The sequence below is a fragment of the Dama dama genome, chromosome 17 (genome assembly GCF_033118175.1).
Source record: "Dama dama isolate Ldn47 chromosome 17, ASM3311817v1, whole genome shotgun sequence".
Taxonomy (NCBI): domain Eukaryota; kingdom Metazoa; phylum Chordata; class Mammalia; order Artiodactyla; family Cervidae; genus Dama; species Dama dama.
In genome coordinates, this window is record NC_083697.1 from 19,564,088 (window position 1) to 19,591,719 (window position 27,632).

The following is a 27,632-nucleotide window of genomic DNA, read 5'->3' on the forward strand; positions in this document are numbered from 1 at the left end:
CTATAAAGAACAGCCTCATTGACAATGAAAGCAAATCACTGATTGAATGGTTTGTTTTCTTTGAAAAGTCTCCAAAGCATATAATATCTAATAGACAGCAAAATAAATGATATGACTTTTAACAAATTTTTACCTTACAGCATTTGATACCTGTCAGCTTATATGAAATTACTATGCTTAGTTGACAATTTTGAGGAAAGTAAGCAAGTTCTTTTGATAGATACACAGTACCAACATATATGTGAACTTTTCATCAAAAGTAACCTCCTATGAGCAAAGGAAGGCTTCTGTTTCCATGCATTTTTTAAGGTCACAGACAACTGATTTATTACATGTAGTTGAATCTGTATTTAGACACTCTTATTGCAATATTCTTACACTCAATTTTCTCTTACATTCTCTCTAAAGCAGAGGTTCTCAAAGTGTGGTCCCTAGATCAGCAACATCAGCATTACCTGAGAATCTGTAAGAAACGAAAATTCTCAGGTCCTTCATCAGAATTGAGTCAGAAGCTCTGAGGTGTATGTGGCCCAGAAACAGGTGATTTAACAAGTCATGCAGGTGATGCAGGCTAAAGTTTGTGAAACTCTGCTCTAAAGCAAAAAGATATTCTCTAGCTATGAAGAAAAGTTTGCTTTTTTTTTTAAAGTTTTTTAACGTATTTATTTTTAAATGAAGGATAATTGCTTTACAGTATTGCGTTGGTTCCTATCAAACATCAACGTGAATGAAAAGAAGTTTTTATCCCTTACTTTGGAGCAGTCAATTTTTTTTTAATCATTTATCTTTATTTTTTCTTTCCATTTATTTTTATTAGTTGGAGGCTAATTATTTTACAATATTGTAGTGGTGTTTGTCATACATTGACATGGAGCAGTCAATTTTGTAGTGTCCTATGTCTCTAAGCCCAAGATACCATTATACTTTATAGAATATACTAGAGTTCTTTAGAATGATACTGATTTTTTAAAGAATTTCATTTAACAAAGATTTTAGAATATGGCATATTCTCAATGTGTTAAAATGCTGATGCACACTTAACTAAAAATGTGGATTATAAAGGGAAATGTGCTTATTCAAAACAGTATGGTATAGAGACAAAAATTGATAATGTTTTGTCTGTTGTAATTCCAACAGATTCTTCCCTACAATTAAGCTCAAAGAAAATAGGACTGATTTTAAATTCTACCCTCTAGTGTTTTATGGGTCCAGAATTTGTGTCATTTATACAAGCAGAGCCATGTCTGTGTGATGAATGAATGAACAGTACAGGTAATATATATTCCTGTACAAAGGTCTTCAAAGCAAGCTGGAGAGATTAACCCAAGGAATGGACAGAAAGGAACTGGTTTATTTTGCCAATAGCACCTCTGGTGTGGTCTATGTTACTAGAAAGGCTAAAAACTTTAAAAACGGAATGAATGGATTTGATTATAAAGATACACACCTAAATTTCTGCATAAATACATAATAGAAACTAAGAATAAAGCTTTGGGCAAAGCAATATTTTCTCGACCTTTCAACTACAAAAAAACAGGGATCAAGTTTGTAGTATGATGCATTTTGATTATTATTTTAAAATTTTAATTAGCTTCATTTTAAGATTATCTTTCTCTATACTATATAATTAGTATTACATGCACCATAAGGCTGGGGGTCTCGAATTTTCCTATTTCCCTAAGGAGATCTGTAAAGCCCACATTTGACATGCAAACTACCCAAAAGAGTATGATTCCCACTTTATAGTTGATTCTCCACTGGACTACTAATCTTTTGATAATATTTCTTTTAATTTAAGGAAAGAAAATACTTTACAGAGTGACATAACTTGCATGAATAATTCATCTTTCACAGATGTTACATTCAAGGAAAAACACGATATCATTTTTTAATGCACTTAAAGCTAATGATAGACTGTGAACTTGTCAAATTTTCAGTTAAATTAACAGGAAAATGATGTACTAAATGAAATAAGTCAGAAAGAGAAAGACAAATACCATAAGATATCACTTATATGTAGGATCTAAAATATGACACAAATGAACGTATCTACAAAACAAAAACAGATTCACAGACAGTGAACAGAGTTGTGGTTGCTAAGGAGGCGGGGGGGTATGGATTGGGACTCCAGAATTAGCAGATGCAAACTGTTATATCTCTAGATGGATACACAACAAGGTCCCATTACATAGCATAGGGGTCTATATTCGCATACTGTGATAAAGCATGGAAAAGAATGTGAAAAAGAATGTATACATATATACGTAAAGCTGAATCACTTTTCTGTATAGTAGAAATTAACATAACAACATCAACCAAAAGAAAAAAGAAAAACGCTAGAAAAAAAGAGGAAGATGATGATACGTAACGAAAATCAGAAATGGTATGAGTTAGTAAAATAACTTGGCTGAAATAAATCACAGAGTGTTTACAGTAAATTTATGTACCCAACACCTGGCTAAACACATTAAATCAATTTCACAAGGTTAATTTAAATTTCTTTACATTATAGAAAATCAGAATGTAATACCTGAGACTGTGCATTAATATTGGCTCCTTCCTTGACGAGAACTTTGACAACTTCTGCTTGTCCAGCCAAAGATGCAATGTGAAGAGCAGTATTTCCTTTCTGTTTTGGAGAAACAAAATAGAAAATGCTAGAGGCTTCTAAATGTACAGGTATTTTCAATTTTGCTGATTATTTTAAGTGGTTAAAACTTGTCATTCTATTAAGATAGCAGCCCACCTTGGGAAAAGGTAATCTTTACCATCAAAACATTGGCCATCCTATAAAATGTTTTCCTTCTCTATTCTGTACAATCCTGGTTTTATGTTAAGAACATGGAAAGACCGAGATCTTACTGAAGTAAATAATTTGGGATGTGTGTGCATACGTGCATGTGTGACAATATTACCATTCATGTTATTTAATCAACAACAAAAAAAGTCCTACCCTAAGATAAAGTTAACTAAAAAAAAAGAGTTTATCTGAATTCATTTCACAATGTAGAGAAACCTAGGAATTTTAAGTGGTAAAGAAAATGACAATTCACAGTTCTATTTTGAGTCACCAGAGCACATAGGTGTTCAAACTATTTGGGGAATAAAATAATAAATTTTACATGCACTACACAATATTACCAACAATTTCAACCATTAGCTACATCAAAAATTTACCATTAAGAGTATTAAACAAAAATGAAAAATAATTTAAAACCATCATGAAAAGAAAATAAAGGCTAAGACATTAAAAGAGGCCTATGATATGATTAAAACAAATATAAAAAACAAAAAACAAACAAATCCGGGGCTTCCCTGGTGGCTCAGTGGTCAAGTGTCCACCTGCCAATGCAGGAGACACAGATTTGCATCCTGATCCAGGAAGATCCCACATGCCATGGAGTAACTATGCCCCTGGGCCACAACTACTGAACCTGTGTTCTAAAGTCCAGGAGCCACAACTACTAAACCCCATGCACTCTAGACCCTGTGCTCCGCATCAAGGGAAGCCACCGCAATGAGAAGCCCACACATCGCAACTAGAAAAAAACCCACACTGCAATGAAGGCCCAGCGTAGTCAAAAATAAATAAATAAATAAAATCATTAACAAAAAAACAAATCTGTACATTCAAAGTCATAAATTTGGGGGGAAAATAGTCATAAATTTTGAAAACTGGTTCTTTTTTCGCCACTAATTCACTGTGGACCTTAACCACTCACATACTATATTGAAGGCTCAGTTGCCTTCCCTTTAAATGAGGAGTTTCAGTGAGATTGTTTCTGGATCTCTACAACTGTTGTAATCTGTGATTAAAAATGAATCTGTATTTTAAAACATCAACAGAGTTTAAAGAAAAGGAAACAAATGATAATAAAGAGTTAAGCTAGAAAAAGCAGTTGGTTTAATGAATACATTAATATAGACAACTTAGGGGAACCAAATAATTTGATATAGATTAAAATTTACATTCTTTAAATATTTAACATGTATTTTATGTTGTTAAGAGAAATGTTAAAAATGTTTATTCTCTCTTTAGATTTAAAAGTAAGCAATTTCTTTCATATGGTGAACTTATATATTAACTTCTTTGGAATTGCCAAAGAGTTTTTCACTTGGTTTTGTTTTTATATTTCCACTGGAACTGCTGGATACTACACTGGGAGCAGTGTCAGTCCACATTTTGTGTATGAGGTATTGGAAATTCGGGTTAAATGGTCATATTTCTAATTTACTCCAGCACTCTTTTTATCTATTCCTGACGAGGCTAATGACCCAGCTGGGGGCTGGGGTGCCTGCAACCTCTCTCTGCATCACACACAATCAAATTGTCATACTTCAGCCCTAGTCAACAGGCTTGACTCTGATTGGCTATGGGTTTTTTTTTTTTTCAAATTAAATTTTCACCTTCTAAAGATAAAGATTTGTCACCACTAATGATATTTTTTAAATACTTGTTGTTTTTGAAATGATCCCCCAAAGTTCAAATATATTTTACCAAAAACAGCATCAAGTAACAGGTACTAATGTACTGAGCATCTTATAAATTCCTTTTAAATGAGCCCAATTTCTTTACAAACCCACATAATAGTGACAAAAATCTAGTTTTACCCTAATAACTCAACCTATGATCAAAAATCTCTTTTCCATTAAAGTATCTGTATATTCTCTTATCAAGTTAAATGAATATATTAAAATTTATAACAACTTACTGAAAGCATGAAAATTACTTGTTCATTTCCATCAAGTAGTTTACTACACCAATTTATTTTAAAAAATGAATTAACCTTGGGAAAATAGGCGCTTTTGTCTATAGAGGATTATATTAATCTAGTCCCTATGTGAATCAAACAAGAAAATAAAAGATAAAATATTAAAAACTAGAGATACAGAATTCTTTAGTCTCTGTTAAGTCCCTAAAGGAAACAATTCAAACTCTGCAAGATTTAATGAACAGGGGTTTCAATTTCAGTTCTGCATTGTGAAGAATCTTGGTGTTCCTGCAAACATCTGAAAGGGAAAAGAAGCTTTAAATCGTTTCCTCTTTACCATGGAATAAATATGACCAGCACAAACATTACCTTGGTGGCGGAGTCCACAGCAGACCCTCTTCCCAGCAGCTCCTGAACTAGCCCCACGTGGCCTTCCTTGGCAGCCAGGTGAAGCGCGTTGAGTCCATTCTGAAAGGAGAAAGCAACAAGACTCAGAAGTGGAGTGATGATGAGGCACACCGTTGCTGATCTTAAGCAAGTATAAAACACAGAGGATAGACAGATTCTGATCCTCTCATCTTCTCTCTTTTTGTGTTAGCTTGAAGTTATTAATTTCACAGAGACTAATTTCCAATGGTTTTGATTCAGAGAGGCAAAGAGGTAAATAGCATCACTGCCCCTTCCTTCTCTTTCAGGATTAACCCCAAACCAATGCCCACCCCTTGAGGCACTGCTGGCTCTTCTAGGAGAGGTCTCAGAGCAGCCGTGAAACCCAGAGAAGGGGCCCAGGGTTCCAAGACATTGGAGGCAATGTTAGAGGTAGTCCAGGGGTGGCCCAGGCAGAAAAGGAGGCCCATGTGGGCCTAGTGATGGAGCTGCAAGGCCATGAGTGAGGACCACCTGCTGCAGAGGAAAGAGTAGATGGTGCTCACTGTAGCCTAGGGGGGATTGGGGCTGGATGCGGGACAGGAGCCCTCGGGTGAGGGGGCCACAGCTGCTGGTGGCAGAAACAGGGTTTCTCAAGCCACTGGACTGTCCAGATGACTCCAATAACCATGGCAAAATGCACCCAAGTCCACAAAAGGAGGGTCATCTGCCATGGGAGGAACCACGGTGGCTGCAACCGATGCCCGGAACTGGAGAGTCTGTTGGGCCTGCTAGTATGTGTGGGTTGCGATCATTGGGCAGGTCACTGGAACTGCTGGGACCTGCATTGCTTCCCCTATGGGGACTGTGGGTGAAGCAGGTGTACAGTTGGGATTCTGGCTACCAGAGTTCCAGAACTGCCTGCTAAAACAGGGCCATCTCTGTCTGCATCTCTTTCAAGCATTCCTTGCTGCCCTCGCCTGGCTGTTGGCAACAGAGCCCATGACCAGGGGTCCTTGTGGACCCAGGAATTGTGAGGCTGACCCGCCAGCTGATGTCTTTACTGTGACAGCATCCTGAATATGGACCAATCAAAACAGGCTCCTGTTTATAACTCTTTGATATTGGCTTTATGTAAGTTAATGTTGGTAAAAGAACATGAACTTGAAAAAAGGAATAAACAAAAAAATATATGAACTTGAGTCTTTTGAAACAATCAAAAAATATTCATTGAGCTGGCTTACTGAGAGCAAAATACTGATTGGGCTTATACACCTGTGAATCCCAAGCAAGATATCACCTTGATCAACACAATTTTTGGAATGATGCTATTTCTATATAATATCATTAAAATGACTAAATATACCACATAGGTAAAAAATAAGATCTTACCACTACTTTGAAATAACCATGTGTACATTATCAGAGGACAGTTATCTCTTTTGATTAGCACTTTTATTAAGTGGCTATAAAGTAATATTGTACTATTTTATTTACAATTACATTTTACAATAAGCTCTATTCTCCATTTCTCTTGCTGATTTTATGAGATATTTTGCCCATTGACTGCTTTTCCATGATCATACAAAACTAGTGGGTGAAAACCCAGGTAAAACAGTCAATAAAAATTTTATAGAGCCACTGACCATTGTTTACATTTCTGACACATACAGAATATGCATAGATTAATCCATTTCTAAAAGTTGAGGAACAGATTCAAGAAGAATAGCTAAACATAACTGAATGTTAAAAGCATCGAAATCCATTAAACTGTTTTGCATCTTAGGACAAATCTGTAATTAATACAAACTTAGCAGTTAATCAGCAAGCGTTTGCTAAGTTCTGACTAAGTGATCAGCTCTAGGTGCTAGGTGCTAAGAGAGGACCCATAGCATAGTTTCCAGGCCCAAAGAGCCCTGAAATATCTATTATTAAACTACTGAAAATTGCTTCTGCACTAGTGGACATACTTGTCCATGACTTTTTCAACTCACTGTCTATTCCACTTTGCAAATCTTACATGTAGAGTTAAAGGTTCTTCAATCTGTTTGAAAGGGAATTAAATGCCCACATATAGAGATACAAATAATTGTGAAATGTTATTTACTGTTTCAAGCTTCCCAAGTGGCTCAGTGGTAAAGAATCCACCTGCCAAGCAGGAGATGCTTGGGTCGGGAAGACCCTCTTGAGAAGGTAACAGCAACCTACTCCAGTATTCTTGCCTGGAAAATCCCATGGACAGAGGAATTTGGTGGGTTACAGTCCAAGGGGTCACAAAGAGTCAGACACAGCTGAGTTAATAAAACACCACCATTTAGAGTTTTACTCTGCCATTAGCATAAATGACACTGATAAAATGAATCACCTATAATGGGAAGGAAAAAAATCGAACTCAAAATGAAAATGACTGTTTACATATTCCTAACCCACTTCCCACTCGGAAAACTCATCCGGAATCTACCTGCACCCTTCCCATCTCTTTCACGGTGGCTGCTCTAAACTCAGAGTACTCACTGTGTGACAGAATTAAGAATGTATTCAGTTTTCACGAAAACAGGGAAAAGTAAAGCATGTGTCATCTTTGTCAGTTTAACTGATTTTACTGTGTCGAAGAATTGATGCTTTTGAGCTGTGATGCTGGAGAAGACTCTTGAGAGTCCCTTGGACTGCAAGGAGATCAAGCCAGTCAATCCTAAAGGAAATCAATCCTGAATATTCATTAGAAGGACTGATGCTCCAATACTTCGGGCACCTGATGTGAAGAGCTGACCATATGAAAAGACCCTGATGCTGGGCAAGACCGAAGGCAGGAAGAGAAGGGGATGACAGAGAGACAAGACGGCATCACTGACTCAATGGACATGAGTTTGAGCAAGCTCCAGGAGGTGGTGAAGGACAGGGAAGCCTGGAGTTCCGCAGTCCATGGGGTCACAAAGGGTTGGACACAACTGAGCGATTGAACAACACTGTGTCTTTGATGTCCAAAGATTTCTGATTTAATAAGTAAATCAAGCTATGGATAACCCAAGAGGAATCTTGTTTTGTTAGTGAGTTATTCTCAAATCCTAAAGACTTTCTTTTTAATTCCCAAATGATGAATATTTAATGAGGATTTACTGAGTCTTTAATTTAAAAATATTTACAATGAGGCTTGAAATGTGGTGACTCATTGATAACTCTATAGGGAAAAGTCTTAGAATACAAGTGTTTTGAATATACTACTTTATAAAGCCTGTTTCTGGATCTCCATTTCAACCACAGTGGAAGGCCTACTTACACCCCTAGCTGGTAGCTCCCTTTATGGGCACTAGTCCTTCTCCCCTGTCCAGCCCTATCAAATGTTTCTATTGTACAATCCCCAAATATAGAGAAGGACATTAAATATGATGGTGAGTTACCTGAGAGAAGAAAGAGTTGCAGAAATCCTTCAAAATCTTACCAAGACCAAGTGGAATGAAAATATTATGGGAGCTGAGAAATAAATACTTAATGAATGAAAGATAAGCTTATGGCATAAATATCACTATATCCTACACTTTACATATATTGTATCACATTATAATATTTTACAGATGAAGATACTAAAACCCTAAGACACCAAGTGACTTGCCTCAAAGATCCTTACTGTTAAGAAGAGGAAAAGAAAAAACTCAAACTTAGATCTGATTTCCAACCTCATGCTTTTAAAGAAGTTAAAACAGTATAGCTCTACACTAGTGTTTCAAACAGTAGGTTATCATTCACAAGGACATCTAAAATCTATTTAATGGATTGCCAATCAATGTATTTCAAAACATGAAGTAGAACAAAGAAAAACAGAGTACACTATGGATGGCAAGTGTTGATATTATTTGGGGTTTTTTTGGTGAAATTTTACATACACATACACAGGCACACATGCGGAAAATTATAAGAGAGATGAGAATACCAGACCACCTCACCTGCCTCCTGAGAAACCTGCATGCAGGTCAAGAAGCAACAGTTAGAACTGGACATGGAACAGACTGGTTCCAAATAGGAAAAGGAGTACATCAAGGCTATATATTGTCACCCTGCTTATTTAACTTACATGCAGAGTACATCATGCAAAATGTTGGGCTGGAAGAAGCACAAGCTGGAATCAAGACTGTTGGGAGAAATATCAATAACCTCAGATATGCAGATGACACCACCCTTATGGCAGAAAGTAAAGAAGAACTAAAGAGCCTCTTGATGAAAGTGAAAGAGGAGAGTGAAAAAGTTGGCTTAAAACTCAACATTCAGAAAACTAAGATCATGGCATCCACCCCCATCACTTTATGGCAAATAGATGGGGTAACAGTGGAAACAGTGGCTGACTTTATTTTGGAAGCTTCAAAATCACTGCAGATGGTGACTGCAGCTATGAAATTAAAAGACACTTAGTCCTTGGAAGGAAAGTTATGACCAACCTAGACAGCATATTAAAAAGCAGAGACACTACTTTGCCAACAAAGGTCCGTCTGGTCAAGGCTATGGTTTTTCCAGTGGTCATGTATGGATATGAGAGTTAGACTATAAAGAAAACTGAGAGCTGAAGAATTGATGCTTTTGAACTGTGGTGTTGGAGAAGACTCTTGAGAGTCCCTTGGACTGCAAGGAGATCCAACCAGTCCAACCACAAGGAAATCAGTTCTGAATATTCACTGGAAGGACTGATGCTGAAACTGAAACTCCAATACTTTGGCCACCTGATGCAAAGAACTGACTCATTTGAAAAGACCCTGATGCTGGGAAAGATTGAAGTCAGGAGAAAGGGACAACAGAGGATGAGATGGTTGGATGGCATCACCGACTCGATGGACATGAGTTTGAGTAAGCTCCGGGAGTTGGTGATGGACAGGGAAGCCTGGCGTGCTGCAGTCCATGGGGTCACAAAGAGTCAGACATGACTGAGAGACTGAACTGAGCACATGTGCACACATCTGCATTGGGTGTGCATGCGGTGTGCACCTGTGTTTGTGTGTGTATGTTTACACGCACACTGCTCTACAAGAAAAGCTTGAAGACCCAAAACATGAGAGCATCTTGGGGAAACAAGATGTTGTTTCAGACTAATAAGTAAGTTAAAAAGCTGATACAAAGTCATTTTAAAAGAAAAATGGTTTTTATGATATGTCTATTTGAATTTTATGAAATAAAATTTCACAAATTTCATAAAATTTCAAAAATAATTTTCACCTTAGATGAGTATTGTGATGTAAATAAAATGAAGGACATTGGCACAAACAATATTTCTTTATTTTGAAAATACTGGCAGAATCACAGTTAAATGACATCCACATTTTGAGTTCTAAGAAGGGCTGTGGTATAGTAGACAACACACATGTTAGAGACCCAATCCTGTCTCTCCATTACTGACAATGTAGTATAGTTTCTTCACTAGCATAAAATGGGGACATTTCCACTCTGCCTACTTCAGATAGCTACTTAAAAGAGAATATAAAATAACGTATGTTTCTGTTGTTTGGATAAAGTAATATGCAAGTGTAGGTTAGATGCAAAAAGTAATAAATTCACACATATTCCTAAGTCTTTCTTTCTGTTTTCTATCACAGAGATTTGGTTGAAGGATGATGAGCTGAACTGAGTATTTTTTCTTTCATAAAAGGGACCACAAGCAAATGGCATTCTAGAAGTCAGATGTCCAAATCGAATTTCACCAGGCTAAAATTATAGTGTCATCAGTGCTGTATTCCTCCCAGAGGTTCTAGGGTAGAACGGTTTCTTTGCCTTTTCTAGCTTATAGAGGCCACCTGCATTCCTTGGCTGGTGGCCCCTTTCTCCATCTTTAAAGCCCACAGCACAGCATGTGCAAACCAGTCTTGAATATTTGGGGTCTAACCTATAATGTTTACCTGGGCTGGGAAAATTATTAATTTAAACTGAAATGATTATTTTAAAAAGTATTTTGAATCCTGAGTGCTTAGACACACGCATACACACACACAGACACGTTTAATGCACTGCTATCTGTGTGTGTGGGCATGTGTGTGTGCTTCATCACTCAGATGTGTTCGACTCTTTGCAGCCCCATGGACTGTAGCCCACCAGGCTTCCTTGTCCATGGGATTTCCCAGACAAGAATACTGGAGTGGGTTGCCATTTTCTATTTCAGGAGAGCTTCCCAACCCAGGAATTGAACCCCTGTCTATAGCATTGGCAGGTGGACTCTTTACCACTGAGCCATCTGGGAAGTCTCATTTTTATTTCTTGGAATTCTAATGAAAACTAAAAAAGCACATGGGAACCTGGTCCATTAGTAGTCACCCTGTCAATAATTCAAAGAACTGCTATTTTACTTCTGAGTTTTAACTCTCTTAACTTAAATGTCATTTTCACATGGTCTCATTTCTTTGGTTAATTTAATTTCACAAGAAATGATAAATTATTTTAGTATTTGACTTGTGCTAAAGCAAAACATCTGACCTACCCATGACACTCAAAGACAGAAAATTACTTGAGCTACTTATTCTAATATCATGGTTTAAAGCAATTTAAACATCAAAAGTCAGCAGCAAATCATTTAAATAATAACTAAAACTTATTCAAATTTATACACATGTGTTAGGCTTGGCTCTAAGCTTTTAATTGCATTAACTCATTTAACTCTGAATTGAACATTATGGGTTATGAACTACCTGGTGATTCTAGCTCAGAAACAACACTCCACTTCTACAGTCAAGACAATAGCAAACTATATGGGCCCTGTATTATAATTTTATTTCACTTTCTTTAGACCTCAGTTTCTTATCAACTGTTATTTGGGTTTTTTTTTTCTTTTTTTTTTTTTTTTTATTAGTTGGAGGCCAATCACTTCACAACATTTCAGTGGGTTTTGTCATACATTGATATGAATCAGCCATGGATTTACACGTATTCCCCATCCCAATCCCCGCTCCCACCTCCCTCTCCACCCGATTCCTCTGGGTCTTCCCAGTGCACCAGGCCGGAGCACTTGTCTCATGCATCCCACTGGTATTTTTTAGAATAAAAATATCTCAGCCTTTGATAATAAGTCAGCAGTTAAGGAGAAAAATGATTTCCTCTAGGCCTCTACACTTATAATGTCTAAATGTGTCAAAATTAGAGATAAATTCTATAATGAGTTCTAGACTGTTATAGTGTCAAGTCCATGCCAAACTTAGTTGGTTAAGTGGGTTAAGTGTAGTTGATCTTTAAGTTATATACAGTAATAAAATTCTTTGGTTCTTAAATGACAAGTAATGAGAGTATAATTTCCAGATGATTTAAAGAAAGTACCCATGAGATGAAGTCTTCTCTTTGTATATTTATCACTCGTTTAACTTTTCAACCGACTCATCTTGACAGAAAACTTTAAAAAGATGCCTCTTCTTCTGACACAGAATTTATCAAGATTGGAAGCAGGGGAAAGAGTCTACATCAGAATTAATCAGCAATCTCTTTTTTAAAAAATGAAATGAAAAAACTCCCCTAGTAGGACAGTCTGAATTGGATGTGCATTCAGGGGTAAAGGGTAAAATTGAAGTGAGAGAGGGAAAGAGTAGCAGGATCTCAAAGGGAAGGAAGTAAGACAGGAGAACAGAACCTTAAAAGGTCCCACACAGTTCATTCCAGTTGTGCCCAGTCCTCCTACTGTTAAACATGGCACAGAGTTTTATATTAATATAGACTAGAGAAGGCTTTAATTCAATAATTAATAATAACTGAATATCAACTATTCAACTATTTAAACTGTTCTGTACATGCATTATATGCCAAGCATCATGCTAGGTACTAAGTCTACATTTCAAGGGACCCATAAAAAATTTAGTAATGTTGTCATTACTAATAATTAATCATATCTCCCCCTCCATTTTACAATTTTAATTAAAAATAAGCCATTTGGCTTACTGAGTTCTAAAGGAATATGGGGAGAGAGAGGAGGGAACCGTCAAATAACAAAAGTTAGCATACAGCAGTCTTCTAAGAATCTCATCATCACTCTGTTTTATGTCATAATAAAATGATTCCTGCAATTTGCATTTGGTATCAGTTTCAGGTTTGTCTGAGATACACTCACTGGCTTAGTCACTTCATCCTTTGCACAATTTTTAGTTCTTTTCACAATTGGTTGTATTTTGTGTTTCCTGTTTATATTCTATGCGAAACAAGGTTTCTCACGAACAACAGTCAAATCTATTCAACCTTGTAAACTCTACGCCTAACATAGTACCTAGAACAAGAGGAAGGATACTGCAGTAACGTTCATACAATGAATGAGCTAATAAATAGTATGTGCCATGCAGAGGGAAACAAGAGTTTGCTTAACTCATCCAATAACTGTGCATTTTGTCAGTAAATGCGACAGGTGCAGAGACAAGTCAGGAACAATTACATCCACCATTAGCCTTTGGAAATACAATCAAGAAAAGTGCAGTTTCTGAGGCTGAAGTTGGTTAACATTAACATATACAAGAGCAAATTAGACTCTGAGATAAACATTTAAAGTGGTTTTTCTCAACCTGAAATCCTTGGATGTGCTCTTAAGGATCTCTGAATTCTCTGAGAACTTTTTTTAATTTGGCATTTTCATGCAAGTGCCAATCTTAAAGTTAATAGACATATATGCTGGATCATCTGGATAATCACATTTAATTAAATATCATCTAGCAATTTCTTGTTCTCATATTCTTGATTGATTCCAAAGGATCATTTAAAGGAACATGAATTTTAATGCAGTATTTCTGAAACTGAAGCGTACAGATATATTCTCAAGGTTCTCAAAATAGTCTCCTTCTCTAAGTAGAAGAAATATGGCCTCAAGAGATGGTTTGTAAACATAACCTAATGAAACTTGGGTTGCTCCATTTAGAAAGTATAACAGATGCTTGAGGAGGCAAGATAAGAACTACTCAGCCAGAAAAAGGAACAAATTTGAGTCAGTTGTGAGGTGAATGAACCTAGAGCCTGTTATAGAAGTCAGAGAAAAGCAAATATAATAATGCATATGTATGGAATCTAGAAACAGAATACTGATGAACCTGTTTACAGGGAAGAAATGGGAGAGGCAGACATAGGAAACGGACTTATGGACGCAGCAGGGGAAGGAGAGAGGTGGGACTCATTGAGGAAGCAGCACTGACATCACACGCCATCAGGTGCAAAAGGAAGCACGAGCGGGAAGCTGCTCCGTAGCACAAGGAGCCCAGGTGCTCCGTGATGACCTGAGGTGTGGGATGGGGGAGGCGAAGGAGGCTCCAGAGGGAGGCGAAGGAGGCTCCAGAGGGAGGCTCCTGTATAGATAGCTATACATATATGATATAAATATATAAAATATATATTATAATTATGTTCAGCAGAAGCCAACACAACATTGTAAAGCAATTAAAATAAAAGAACCTTCCTAAGCATTAGAAGCTTCACTATGTCCCAGAGAATTATAAATCGCCTGAAATGAATGATGACAATGTTGATCACATTGGAAAGAATAAGCCTGTTAGAATGTCTCCAGAATTTGTCCATCCAGCTACGCTAGCTTGAGTGAAATCAGTAACTGTGGCCAGCCCAACTTTTTTGTTAACTGCTATCCAACTGCAACTGACACAGCCATAATTTGGTCCCCTGAATAAGTGTGTGCAACACAGTGGGTTTTCTCTGATATCATTTGAGCCTAAAGTAGTCTTGCTTTGAGGAAGAGAACGACGCTGTGAAGGTTACATTTATAAAGTACCTAGAGAGTGATGAGCATGTACCCGGCGTGCAATAAAGTAGTATTTAATACCACAGGTATTATTTCCCATTTCATGACTGGGTAATTTGATATTCGGAATGATTTAGGAGATTGGCTCGATATCCATATTTATTCAATTATTCATTTAGTGAATATTCACTGGAAACCTCTTGTGTGACAGGTCCTTCCAGCAAAGTGCCCTTTTCACTAAACAACGCTGAAGCTTAAATTTTAGCTTATAAATCATTCTTTGTGAGCTGGTTCATATAAGTCAGTAACCATATTTAGATTGCTATACTTCATGGACTTTTCTTTTTAAACCCCTTAATTTTCCTGTGCTGTTAATGTTCCAGGTTTTTCAGCCTGTGGGTTATGCATTGCTTTCTGCGTTTTGCTAAACGGTTAGCTCAGGATACAAAGGGTTAATAAGAATATAGTGCCTTCTTTAGAGACGTAAAAATCTCACTAAAAGGAGTCATTAAAAAAGGCTATAGAGATCATAGCTAGTTTATTTTTCAAATTAATAAGTTCAAGAGAACTTGAACAGCAAATCTCTTAAACAACTTCTCTTTGGTTGCTCTGGATGAGAAAAATATATTCACATCTCCCTCCCTGATAAACTGCTTCCTTCCATCCTTACTTCTCTCCCCTGCCTCCCATGGGCACTTGGCTGTCTTCCTTCACTCCTTAAGGGAAATATCACATCACAGGTTCTCCAATAAACCTCTTTCCCAAGGGCAGTAGTGTCCTTCTTTCACCCCAGCAATGGGCTTGTACACATGACCAGGTGCAGGGTTTGAGATCAGCTTGTCCCCACCGCACCCTCTACCCTGCACAAAGTACTTGTCTTCTTTGTATTGTCGGTAACTTTTTTTGGTGGTGGTGGTAGTGAAGGGAGTCAGGGGAAGGGAAGACCCAGGGATTACCTTTTCCAAGATGTGCCCTTATGAGCCTTTGTTCATCTGCATTTTGACTCTTTCATCCTACCCTGAAGACCTTTCATGTCTGAGGGAAGGGGCTGAAGAAAAAAACAGTATGGTGCTAAAATCAATCACCTACATCAAGTTATACACATGTACATACACAGGTTCATCGACAGACAGGTAGCTCCCCATCATGTCCGTTTCAATGGACAACCACTTTTAACAGGGAGCTGCTGAATTCTCTTCTACATGTCTATTTTCCTCATTTCTAAGAATCTGAAGAAGTTGCCATCTGAAAACAAGGTTTCCTTTTCTTTCCTACTCCTTATCCATAAGAGAAGACTTTGAAGACTAGGGATCCTAGGATTTGGAGTTGCTACTTTACAACCATCAAAACACACATACACAGAAGGAAAAAGAGAAAATTATGAGAGTAGACAGGCATGGTAAAAGGCCTGGGAAATGTCTATAGAAGAGTGAAGAAAGACTGGAATAAGTGATTAGCAAAGAAAGATACAGACTAGGAGTGGACAAAACCTCAGCTATTGCCAAAGGGCTGGCTGATTTTTAATGGTACAAGGAAAAAACCAAGCAGAAAAATGACTAAGCAAGAATGGCATCTAAATACATCTCACTTCAAACACCCCCTGTGTTTGGTTGTTGTGTGTATCTGAAGAGCTCTACTGAATAGACATTTGAATAAAGATCTTCCCTCTCTTGACCCTCCACGGCAGAAATCAAGGTGGGACTCCAAAACTCTGTGGGCTCCTGGCTAGACTCCCCACTGCCTCGTATCTTTTTCCAGACAACTTTCACAATCTCACCATCACTATCTGGTTGGGACTATATAGACTAAATTTAACAAAAGTTAGCATACCCTGTATCTTTATGTATGCCAGTCACCAGGTCAATCCTCATCCCTCCAAATGCAACCCCCATATGCATCCCTTTTTCTGATCATCTCTGATGACCTCCCATATTCTGAAACTCTTACACAAGGTCTTCTAGAACACATGAATGTGGTTATTAGCAGTGTCTCTGTGCCTTAAATCTCTTCTCTGAACATTCCTTTTAACCTTTCTGTTCTAATTGAAACTCAAACCACTGGGTCCCTGAAGTCTACTCAAGTGATAGTATTATATTTATCCCCCATTAACCACAGGACTTGGTGGAGCTGTGCCGATGCTTCTTGCTCCTCACTGCTCTTCAAAACTATTTTTCATTCTCCGTTTACATAAATTTCCAGATGCCATCAGCCTGTATCTTTTAGATTCCATGCTCATCTCTTGAAGATTTTAGCTTCTAGTATATTGTCACTTTTTCCAACAAATAGGAAAGTGGTTTTTTCATAACTACTTTCAGGTTCCTGACTGCTCAGCCAATAATGTTTCCTTCTCTCTACCTCATCTACTCTTTCCACAGTCATTTTCTGTAACATAATCTTCCTCCAGGATTTCAACTTCAAGCATCGAATCTGTTCACTACCATTTACTCTCTTGACAATCTCCTGACCCAAATTCAACAATCCTTCAGTCCTTGACACCTAGAGTCTGTTCACCTCTTCCCTGTGTCCATTTCTTTCCTCACTCAGCCTAAATTCCATGCAGAATCTTTATAATAATTTGATTCATTCCATTGCAGGCATCCTCAGTTGTCTTGGCCTTCTCTAGCTATACATACATACATATATGCTTAGCTGAACCACATTCCTGGTGATAGACCTCTCCATCTGATACCACATCTGAATGTGGCTGCAGAACCCATGCATACATGCTTGCCCATCAGGATGCCGGGCAGTCATACTCTGTTACTATTTCTCCCATTCCCCTAGATGATTATTTCACATCTTCTCTCTTCTCAATCTCCAATACCACCTCTCTCCCATCCCCTCTCTCTGCTGACGACCTTCATTCAGAAGCAATGAAAAGAACTTCCATTCCACATCCAGCTCCCAGCACCTCATCCAAAGTGCTTCTTGCTCTTTTATCCGTAAACCCTTCCCTTTTCCTGAACTATCCCTGTTCTTAGCAAAGGCCAACTCCCCATGTGTATACCAGGCCCCATCCCTTTTCATCCACCTTAGGACAGCATCCAGCATTTCTCCCTTCTCTCTCATGCCTCATTGACTTTTCCCTCCTCTGCTTATTTTTTCCATTAAGGAGACAAAAATGCTATAACTTACCTCATATTTTTTTCAAAAGCCTCTCTTGATTCTACCTCCTCTTCCAGCTCTCTCCTCAGTTTTCTCCTTCCCTTTAGAGTCCAAGCAGTAGTATCTGGTCTTTGCATTACTGACTGAATCAACTCCAGTCAGGCTTTCACCCCACCAGGCAACCAAGACAGCTTTAATCAAGTCATTAGCTATCATCACTTTACTAAGGCTCTTGTTCCCTTCTTCAGCTTATTTGAATAGTGTTTTACAGAGCATTTTTCTCCACCTGAAAATAAACCTTTCACTTGGTTTCCTGGACACCACACTCCAGGTTTTCTCCCACTTTCCAGGGCACTTTCCCCCATTCTCCTTCCCAGCTCCACCTCATCTTCCTGACCTCTAAGAGCTGGAGTGTCCCCAGGCTCAGTCTTTGGACCTCTTCAGTTCTCTCATATAATTTTCACATATTGTTTTGGTGACAAGGTCCAGTTTCATGGCTTTACATAACCATCTGTAACACTGAATGCTCCAAAATATGTATATCTGGTAAAAAGCTCTCCTCTGAACCCAAGACTCGTACGCCCAACTACATGCTCAACATTTTGGATATCAAATAGATGAATTGAACTTATATTCACAGCTGAACTTATGATTATTTCCTTAAACCTGCTCAAATCACAGTCTTTCCCATGTCAGTTAATGAAACTTCTAACCCTCACTATTCTTGTGACCCCAGCCTTCACCCCCAGCTCCTCTTGCTTCCATTCATTCTACTTCACTGCTTGGCAATCATTCACTTCCCAGGAGGTGCAGTGGTAAAGAATCCACCTGCCAATGCAGGAGACACGGGCGACTTGGGTTTGATCCCTGGGTCGGGAAGATCCCTGGAGAAGGAAATGGCAACCCACTCCAGCATTCTTGAGTGGAAAATTCCATGGACAGAGGAACCTGGCAGGCTACAGTCCATGGAGTCACAAAGAGTCAGACACGACTTAGCACCTAAGCACAGACACACACAACCATTCGGTTACCCTTCATCACTCTCTTCCACTCTCCTAGATGATTACTTCACAACTTCTCTCTCCTCTCCAGGAACGAATCTTCAACCCTCATTAGTGTCCTTGCAGCCCCAGTCTTCATCCCCGACATCTCTCTTTGGCTCTCAGGCTACATTAAATCCATCAACAACATTCATCAGCTCTGTCTTAAAAATATATCCAGACTCCGACCACTTCTCACATCTCTCCTGCCTGAGGCCTTAGAACAGAACACCTCATCTCTCACCTAAAGTATGACAGAAGTGTAATACTCCTGTGTCAAGAGTAACATTCCTTCTTCATAAAGTATTCCAAAGCATTTCCTCCTTCTGCCCTTGCTCTTTTTCAGTTGAAGGGCTACTTTTCAACATAAAGTCAGCTTATGCCCCTTCTTTGCTATTACTTCTAATCAATTCTCTTCTCTCAAATTGAAGCCAAAGTTCCTGAAATAGCCTATCTGCTCCTTGGTGCTGCCCCGGGCTCTCCCCTGACCTTCTCTTCCCCTCCCTCATGCCACTTCAGCTACACCGGCCTCAAACATGCCAGGCGCACTCCTTCCCTGGGGCTGACGTGTATACACTATGGATAGCACGGATAAAGCAGGTAACTAATGAGAACCTACCACAGGGCTCAGGGAACTCTGCTCTGAGCTCTGTGGTGACCTAAAGGGGAAGCGAACCCCCCCCAAAAGAGGGGACATGGGTATATATATATAGCAGGTTCACTTTGTTGTATAGCAGAAAATATACAACATTGTAAAGCAACTATACTCCAAAAAAGGTAAAAAATAAAATAAATGTACTCCCTCCAAACAAAGCCGAGTTTCCTTGTTCACCTCTTTCCGGTCTTCTGACCATCCTGCCTTCAAAGACATACTGCTCTCCATCCCCCTCCCTTTCTTCCTCCTGACTATATTTCTCTCCCTGTCATTTACTGCCATCTCTCTTCCCACACAGTTTACTTTTTCCCTTGGTGACCATCTCTCTCCTCTCAGGCAGACTGCAAGCTACACGAGGGCAGGGTTTTGCTTCTTCCTTCATGGCACCTAGAATTCTGCCTGCCACATAGTAAACATACAATATGTGCTTGAATAAACAGATAAACAAATGGTAAGCTTGCATTCAGACTGGCAGAAAGACTGCTATGAGGGTAAAATCTGAGATGACCTAGGGAGGAATGAGCAGACTGCCTGGCTGTATGTTTAAAAATCAACATCTTTTAAGTCAGAAGGCAAGCACTGAAGAATATTCTTAGAATATAAATTGTTCTGTTCGCTCTAAATCACTTAGCAAAGTACTTAAGAAGACAGTCACAGGAATAATCTGCATGAAGCTACCCTTGGGAGTTTTTAAATGAAAAGTGTGAAAGTGTTAGTCGCTCAGTCTTCTCTGACTCCATGCTACCCCATGGACTGTAGCCCACCAGACTCCTCTGTCCATGGGCTTCTCCAGGCAGGAATACTGGAGCGGGTTGCCATTTCCTTCTCCTGGGGATCTTCCCAACCCAGAGATCGAACTCAGGTCTCCTGCATTACAGATAGACTCTGCCATCTGAGCCACCAGGGAAAGCTGTTTTAAAGTGAAAGAAGAACTACATTTCAAACATTTCGTAAATCTGTGTGGTTATACATGGAAACGAAGCTTTTTAGAGCTATGGAGAAGTAGCTGAGGAAAAGTCTCTGTGGAATTTCTTTACATTGAATGACTTAACTCTGAAACTAAAAATTCTAAGTGCTCAAATTATTTGGCAGACATCATTCAAATCCAATTTGAGTCAACACTACTCAGTATAAAGCAAGAATTAGTGTTAATGTACTGAAGAAAATCAGAGAATGATGCAGAATCCAATAACAAAAGAGTGTATGTAACCTGAATCAGAAAAATGCACCACCTTTTGCTTCCTCTAAATGAGATGTCACAATTAACTCATGGATATACACCTAGATTATCTGTACAAATATTTGTACCTCATTTAACTTGTTAGAAAACTGTGTAGTTCATTTCATATTCCATTAATTTTATGAATTCAGTTCTCAGCTATTCATTTTTCTTTTTACCTTTATAAAGTCCCAGGCTAACAATTGTTTTTGGCATTTTTAAAAAGAAGTTCTGACCAGATGGAGCCAAATGACATTCATAAAAATGATTTTCATTCCAAAATGGATTTTAGTTTAAAATAACCCATATAAACAGTACCTGTTACCAAATTGCTACTAAATGGGATCTTTCCTATTTGATGACACAGGCTATGATAATACCTTTTATGTTCTGCCTATGAGAACCGGCACTACTTTTTCTAAAGCTCAGGTTGAGAATCAATATAAAAATATTACATTATCATAGGATTATATGATAATTAATTTTCTAATATTTTTAGAATGCTTGCTCTGTTAAGCATTTTGTAAACATCATATTTAATATCACAAAAGCCCTATGACTTCAGTGTTGTTATGAACACCATTTTTATAGTTGAGAAAACAGTTGAGTCCTGGAGAAGCTGACTGCCCAGGGTCAGGTAGCTGAGAGGTGGCTAAAAAGAATCTGGGTTTCAGGAGCCTCATTTTTAATGTGGCTTCCAAAAAGGCTGTGTGGTCTGAGTCGTAACTATGTGAGCATATGATAAAGTCATTGTTGGGTACAACGACTTTGCCCTCTGCTTTTGAGAAATGAAACATAGGCTGTGACTGATATTTCACTTTATCACTTCAGTGTAAAATGTCAAGACCAAAAATCAGAACACTTTAAGAACTGTTAACCTTTGAGGTAATAATTAGAATTGTGTCCAATAAATGACATGTGACATCCTTCATTCTGAAGTCACTGCAGTGGAACCAATAAATTTTGCACATGGTCAAAGTATCTCAACCTCCAGAGGCTTTTTTTGATGAATGCGTTGTGCTCAGTTGCCCAGTCGTGTCCGACTCTTTGTGACCCCAGGGACTGTAGCCTGCCAGACGCCTCTGTCCACAGGGAATCTCCAGGCAAGGATACTGGACTGGATTGCCATGCCCTCCTCCAGGGGATCTCCCCAACCCAGGGATCGAACACAGGTCTCCTGCATAGCAGATGGATTCTTTACCATCTGAGCCACAAACTGGCTATAAAATCTTATGAAAAGGTCATAAGAGGCTATTTTTAATATCTAGATGTTAACTTTGTTTACAATATTATCTTATGAACAATTACTTAAATAAATATAAACTAAGTACACATGAGTTTCAAAAATGGGGGGCAAAAGCTAAGATCTATTCTCTTTTTCTGAATGTATAAGAGATAAAAAATAAATACATTACCAGCTTAATCTTTTAAGAAAAATGAAAGGTAACAAAATTGTGATTGCTTTGAAAAGAGAAAAATGAAACCTCAGTTCTTTCTTTTTTTTAAAGAATACTGTCTTATGCCAAATTTTTAATTTTCCCCATATCCTTCAAATGAAAGTAGAAGCCAAATGGCATTTTTCAATTAAATTTCAAAATTTTCATGGTAGTTATGAGACCAATTTTATAAAGAAAAGGCCTTTCATCCATATTTCAGTTTAAGGAATCTTAGCATGCCAACACACATGGTATTTTTGGAAAGCTGGTGCAGTCCAGATTGCTCTTCATTGAGAAATACAACAGGGTACAGAAAGTCCTGGTTTCTATGTTACGTGTCATAATGCTCCCCATAAGCTCAGATTTATGAGCTCATAAATGCAGATTTATGAGCAAGAAATGCAATATTAGAAAGAGATTTTATATATTTAGAAATAGCAATACTTTGGCTAAAGAGTTGCCTCTTTTGCCCTCCTGTATGTTTGGGAATTATTTCTGTTCTATATTTTATTTGAGTTTTAGTAGTAATCCTGGTGGTGGTGCTCTTTGACTTAAAAGTTCCTTTAACTACATATTATGCTAATCTGTGGATGAATAAGGTCCTTTTTATACCAGCAATATTAGATTAAAAATCAGATTTGAGCTTTAAAATAAAGGACAGCACCACTGCAAATTTTGAAGGGCAGATTCAAACATCTCAGGAAGATTAAAAGTTGAAAGAGAACAGATCTCTGTGACCCTGGGGACATCACTTAACCATTTATTGACTCTTTCTGCATTTGTAAACTCAGGCGAGTCTCTCCCTTACATTTGTCTCTGCTGACTGATGAAGTATCAGGCCACCAACACAAAGCCTGATATGTAGTAACTAATTAGTTAGCATTTGTCACTTCATTTGCCTAATCTCTACTCGATATACATTCCTGAATGGTAATAAAAAAGAGCCAACACCAGACAACAATATTTACTTAATACCTGGTAAATTCTGGTGACTGAGGAGAATCAACCTCATACTTTGCAAGGAGGTCAATTTCATTTTACTGGTTCTTGGTGGATTATACACAGTCATTGCAGTTAGAATATGCACACCTCAGAAAGCCCTTTCATATTTCATATTTAATTCACATTGTTACTCAGTGTGTGAAATTGAACGTATTATTACTTTCTTATTCTAGAGATTAGAAAAATGTCACTTTCTAACTTGAAATGACTTGTTGAAAGTGGAGACAGAACTTAAACTTGAGCCTCTGGGCTCTAAATTCTGTGGGATTTTATGACATTGTTGCCTTCTCACAAAAATAGACATTCTTCCCTCCTATAGTAATGTGTTAGTGGACAGTGGGCTACAAGAAAAATATGTTAAGTTACTAAAAACTTTTCTAGGTAACTCAAGAAGTTAGGTTTATAACTCTATAAAGCAGAGAAGAAGTGAGTATTTACTGCTGAGAGTTTTTCTTTAAAAAAAAAAAAAAACAACCTAAGATCTTTTATATAATTAAGGTATTTCTTATATTTTAGAGTAAAGTGGACTTGGTTGGACTGAGGTTAATGTCATTTTCCTTGGGTTCCTCTTTCAGCATCACTTATGATGATTTTATCTAAATGAACTAATACTTCAAACAGTTTCATTGCCTTTTTTCTAGCATATTACAAATATAGAATGTTAATGAATTGATATTAAAATTGGGAGAATGTATTTAATGTACTTGAAAAAACTCTAAAATAGCGTGTTAAAATATTCAAAAAATTATATTCATTCTCACAGGCAGTTTTGGAAGAAGTTCATATGTCTATACAGGAATTTAGAGAAAGTTCATACAACTATATAGGAATTTCGTATAGTCAAAGCTATACTTTTCCAATAGTCATGTTTGAATATGAGAATTGGACCATAAAGGAGGCTGAGTGCCAAAGAATTGATGCTTTTTAATTGTGCTGGAAAAGACTCTTGAGACTCTCTTAGACTACAAGAAGATCAAGCCAGTCAATCCTAAGGGAAATCAACCTTGAGTATTCATTGGAAGGACTGATGATGAAGCTGAAGCTCCAATACTTTGGTCACCTAATGTGAAGAGCTGACTCATTGGAAAAGACCCTGATGCCGGGAAAGATTGAAGGAAAAAGGAGAAGGGGGCAGCAGAAGATGAGACTGTTAAATAGCATCACCGACTCAATGCACATGAAACGGAGCAAACTCCAGGAGATGGTAAAGGACAGCAGAGCCTTGCATGCTCTGGGGCCCCTGCGGTCACAGAGTCGGACATGACTTGGAGACTGAACAACAGCAACAGGAATTTGGATGTTCTTTCTCTTCTAATATATGAAAACCTCAAATTATTTGTTCAAAAAAATACTAGAAATGTATCAAATAAAAGAACTCATAATGAAATATAAGATAGATAAGAAAAGGAGGTATAAAATGTGAAGATCTTATATACTAGGATAAAGGCATTTGGCTTGATTCCATATGTCAGTGCCAAAAACTATGTAAGGTCTGCTATATTTTATCTTACCTATAAGCTAAAATGTTAAACCGCTACTGTTTCTTGATGCTTTGGGATGCCACACCCAAAGGAAAATATAGGGATGCTCAGGGTTATAGCAGATTGATATTCCTAAAAGTTAACAGCACTCAATATTTTTGATGCCAAGAGATACACTCCCCTAAAGGACAGGAAATATTGCCGTTGGTGACAATACTTCCTGTGGTGGAAATTCTTGGGAGGAGCAAGGAAAACCCTGCATCCTGTGCAAAAGTCTGCAGGTAATTTTTATACAACAATCACACTGATCTAAGCACTGGAAGCCAGAGAAAGTTTGGGGGTGGGGGAGTACCATAAAAACATTTTTATTTTAGAAAGATGACTCAAGACATAGCATAGAGATTGACCAGAGTGACGAGATGAAGACAGAACTTAATTAAGGAGGCTCTTATGGCAACTATGTTAAGTGATCATACTGTGGGTTAATGCAAATTTGTGGATGTGGAAAACGAACCAAGAAAGGAGTGCTGGAATGGAGTAGGGGAGAAGACAATGGTGGAAACCTGTTTGAACTAAGCATTAGTAAGGCTAAAACCTTTCACTGTGTGGATCACAACAAACTGTGGGATATTCTTAAAGAAATGGGAGTATCAGACCACCTTACCTGCCTCCTGAGAAACCTGTATGCAGGACAGGAAGCAACAGTTAGAACCAAACATGGAACAACAGACTGGTTCAAAATTGGGAAAGGAGTATGTCAAGGCTGTATATTATCACCCTCCTTATTTAACTTATTATCTGCAGAGTACATCATGCAAAATGCTGGGCTGGATGAAGCACAAGCTGGCATCAAGATTTCCGGAAGAAATATCAACAACTTCAGATATGCAGATGATACCACTTTAATGACAGAAAGTGAAGAGGAACTAAAGAACCTCTTGATGAAGGTAAAAGAGGAGAGTGAATAAGCTGGCTTAAAACTCAACATTCAAAAAACAAAGATCATGGCATCCAGTCCAATCACTTCATGGCAAATAGATCAGAAAAATGTGGAAACACTGTCAGATTTCTTTTTCTTGGGCTCCAAAATCAATGCGGACAGTGACTGCAGCCACAAAATTAAAAGATGCTCCTTGGAAGAATAGCTATGACAAACTTAGTGTATTAAAAAGCAGAGACATCACTTTGACGACAAAGGTCCATATGGTCAAAGTTATGGTTTTTCCAGTAGTCATGTATGCTTGTGAGAGTTCATAAAGAAGGCTGAACGCCAAAGAAGAGACACTTTTAAAACGTAGTGCTAGAGAAGACTCTTGAGAGTCTCTTGGACAACAAAGAGATCAAACCAGTCCATTCTAAAGGAAATCAACCCTGAATATTCATTGAAAGGACTGATGCTGAAGCTGAAGCTCCAATACTTTGGCCACCTGATGTGAAGAGTGACTCACTTGAAAAGACCCTGATGCTGGGAAAGATTGAGGGCAGGAGGAGAAGAGGGAGACAGAGGATGAGATGGCATCACTGACTCAATGGACATGAGTTTGAGCAAACTCAGGGAGAGAGTGATGGACAGAGAAGCCTAGCATGCTGCAATTCATGGGGTCACAAAGAGTCGGACATGACTTAGCAACTGAACAACAAAAAGAAAATCAGCAGGTAGGAATTTGGGAGGAGAGCAAGTTTGAGTATGAAAAGACACCATGTTCAGTTTTTGAGAAGTTGTATTTGAAAGATTTACTAATTTCAGGGGACTATAGATTGAACGTAACTGGGCTCAATGAACACATTAGGATATATATATCAGTATATAGCACGACATTCTATAGATGATTTATAACTAGACAATGAAATTTATCTCCTGCTAGCTTATAATTATCCAGGATTATTCATTTCCCAGTTAGCTCTGTCAGCACACACACACACACACATACACACACACATCGGCAACATTTAGCACACTATAGTGAATACTGGAGTTCACCAGACACTTTCATTCATGGTATTAAAATCTTAAAGAAAACACAAAAATCTCAACATCCCTGGGATCAAATAATATCCAAAATGTATAACACTGTCTAAAGTCCTTGAACTACAAGGAGGTCCAATCAGCCCATCCTAAAGGAGATCAGTCCTGGGTGTTCATTGGAAGGTCTGATGCTGAAGCTGAAACTCCAATACTTTGGCCACCTCATGAGAAGAGTTGACTCATAGGAAAAGACCCTGATGCTGGGAGGGATTGGGGGCAGGAGGAGAAGGGGACGACAGAGGGTGAGATGGTTGGATGGTATCACCGACTCGATGGACATGGGTTTGGATGAACTCCGGGAGTTGGTGATAGACAGGGAGGCCTGGCATACTGCGATTCATGGGGTCGCAAAGAGTCGGACACAACTGAGCAACTGAACTGAACTGAAAGTCCTTAGCAAACGGATGTGATAAATAAATAATCCAAACTCCTCATTTAATCCAACAGTATCAAACTCTCCTCACTCAAATCCATCCTTTAAAAGTAATGGCAGGGTGGGGAGGGGTAAGTGGGTGCATAATTTTGATTTTATTCTTTTATTTCTCTATCCCAAGTTGTAATAATCAGTTACCCCCTGAATAAAAGGCTTACAGCAGACAAGAACAGAAGCCAGCATCTGGATAACTAGTTGATAATAAACGAGCAGGAAAACATCTTTCTTGGTCAGCATTTCAGCTAGGGGCAGCCCAGATCATTTCATAGGCAAAACTGATGTTCAATCACTTTTGATCTATCTACTTTGCTGGTATTATTAGCTCTAGATACAAATGTCTGAGGCTTCAAAATTTGGTAAGGAGGCAAAAATGAACTTTCATAATTCTGGACGGGTGCTATTTTAGTAAATTCAACAAAAGACAAAAAAACTCTCTGGGCTCTTGGAGTGTACCTATAGGTAACAGGTGTGTCTT

General features: G+C 38.2%; 1 protein-coding gene across 1 annotated transcript in view; it reads right to left on the minus strand.

The window, feature by feature from the left end:
- Positions 1 to 27,632, minus strand: part of ANK2 (ankyrin 2) — a 346,470-nt gene that overhangs the window by 177,981 nt on the left and 140,857 nt on the right. The window contains exons 3-4 of the mRNA XM_061164158.1: positions 5,082 to 5,180; positions 2,531 to 2,629 (exon numbers count right to left, since the gene is read on the minus strand). Coding sequence (XP_061020141.1) covers positions 2,531 to 2,629; positions 5,082 to 5,180 — 198 coding nt within the window. The remainder of the gene's footprint in view (positions 1 to 2,530; positions 2,630 to 5,081; positions 5,181 to 27,632) is intronic.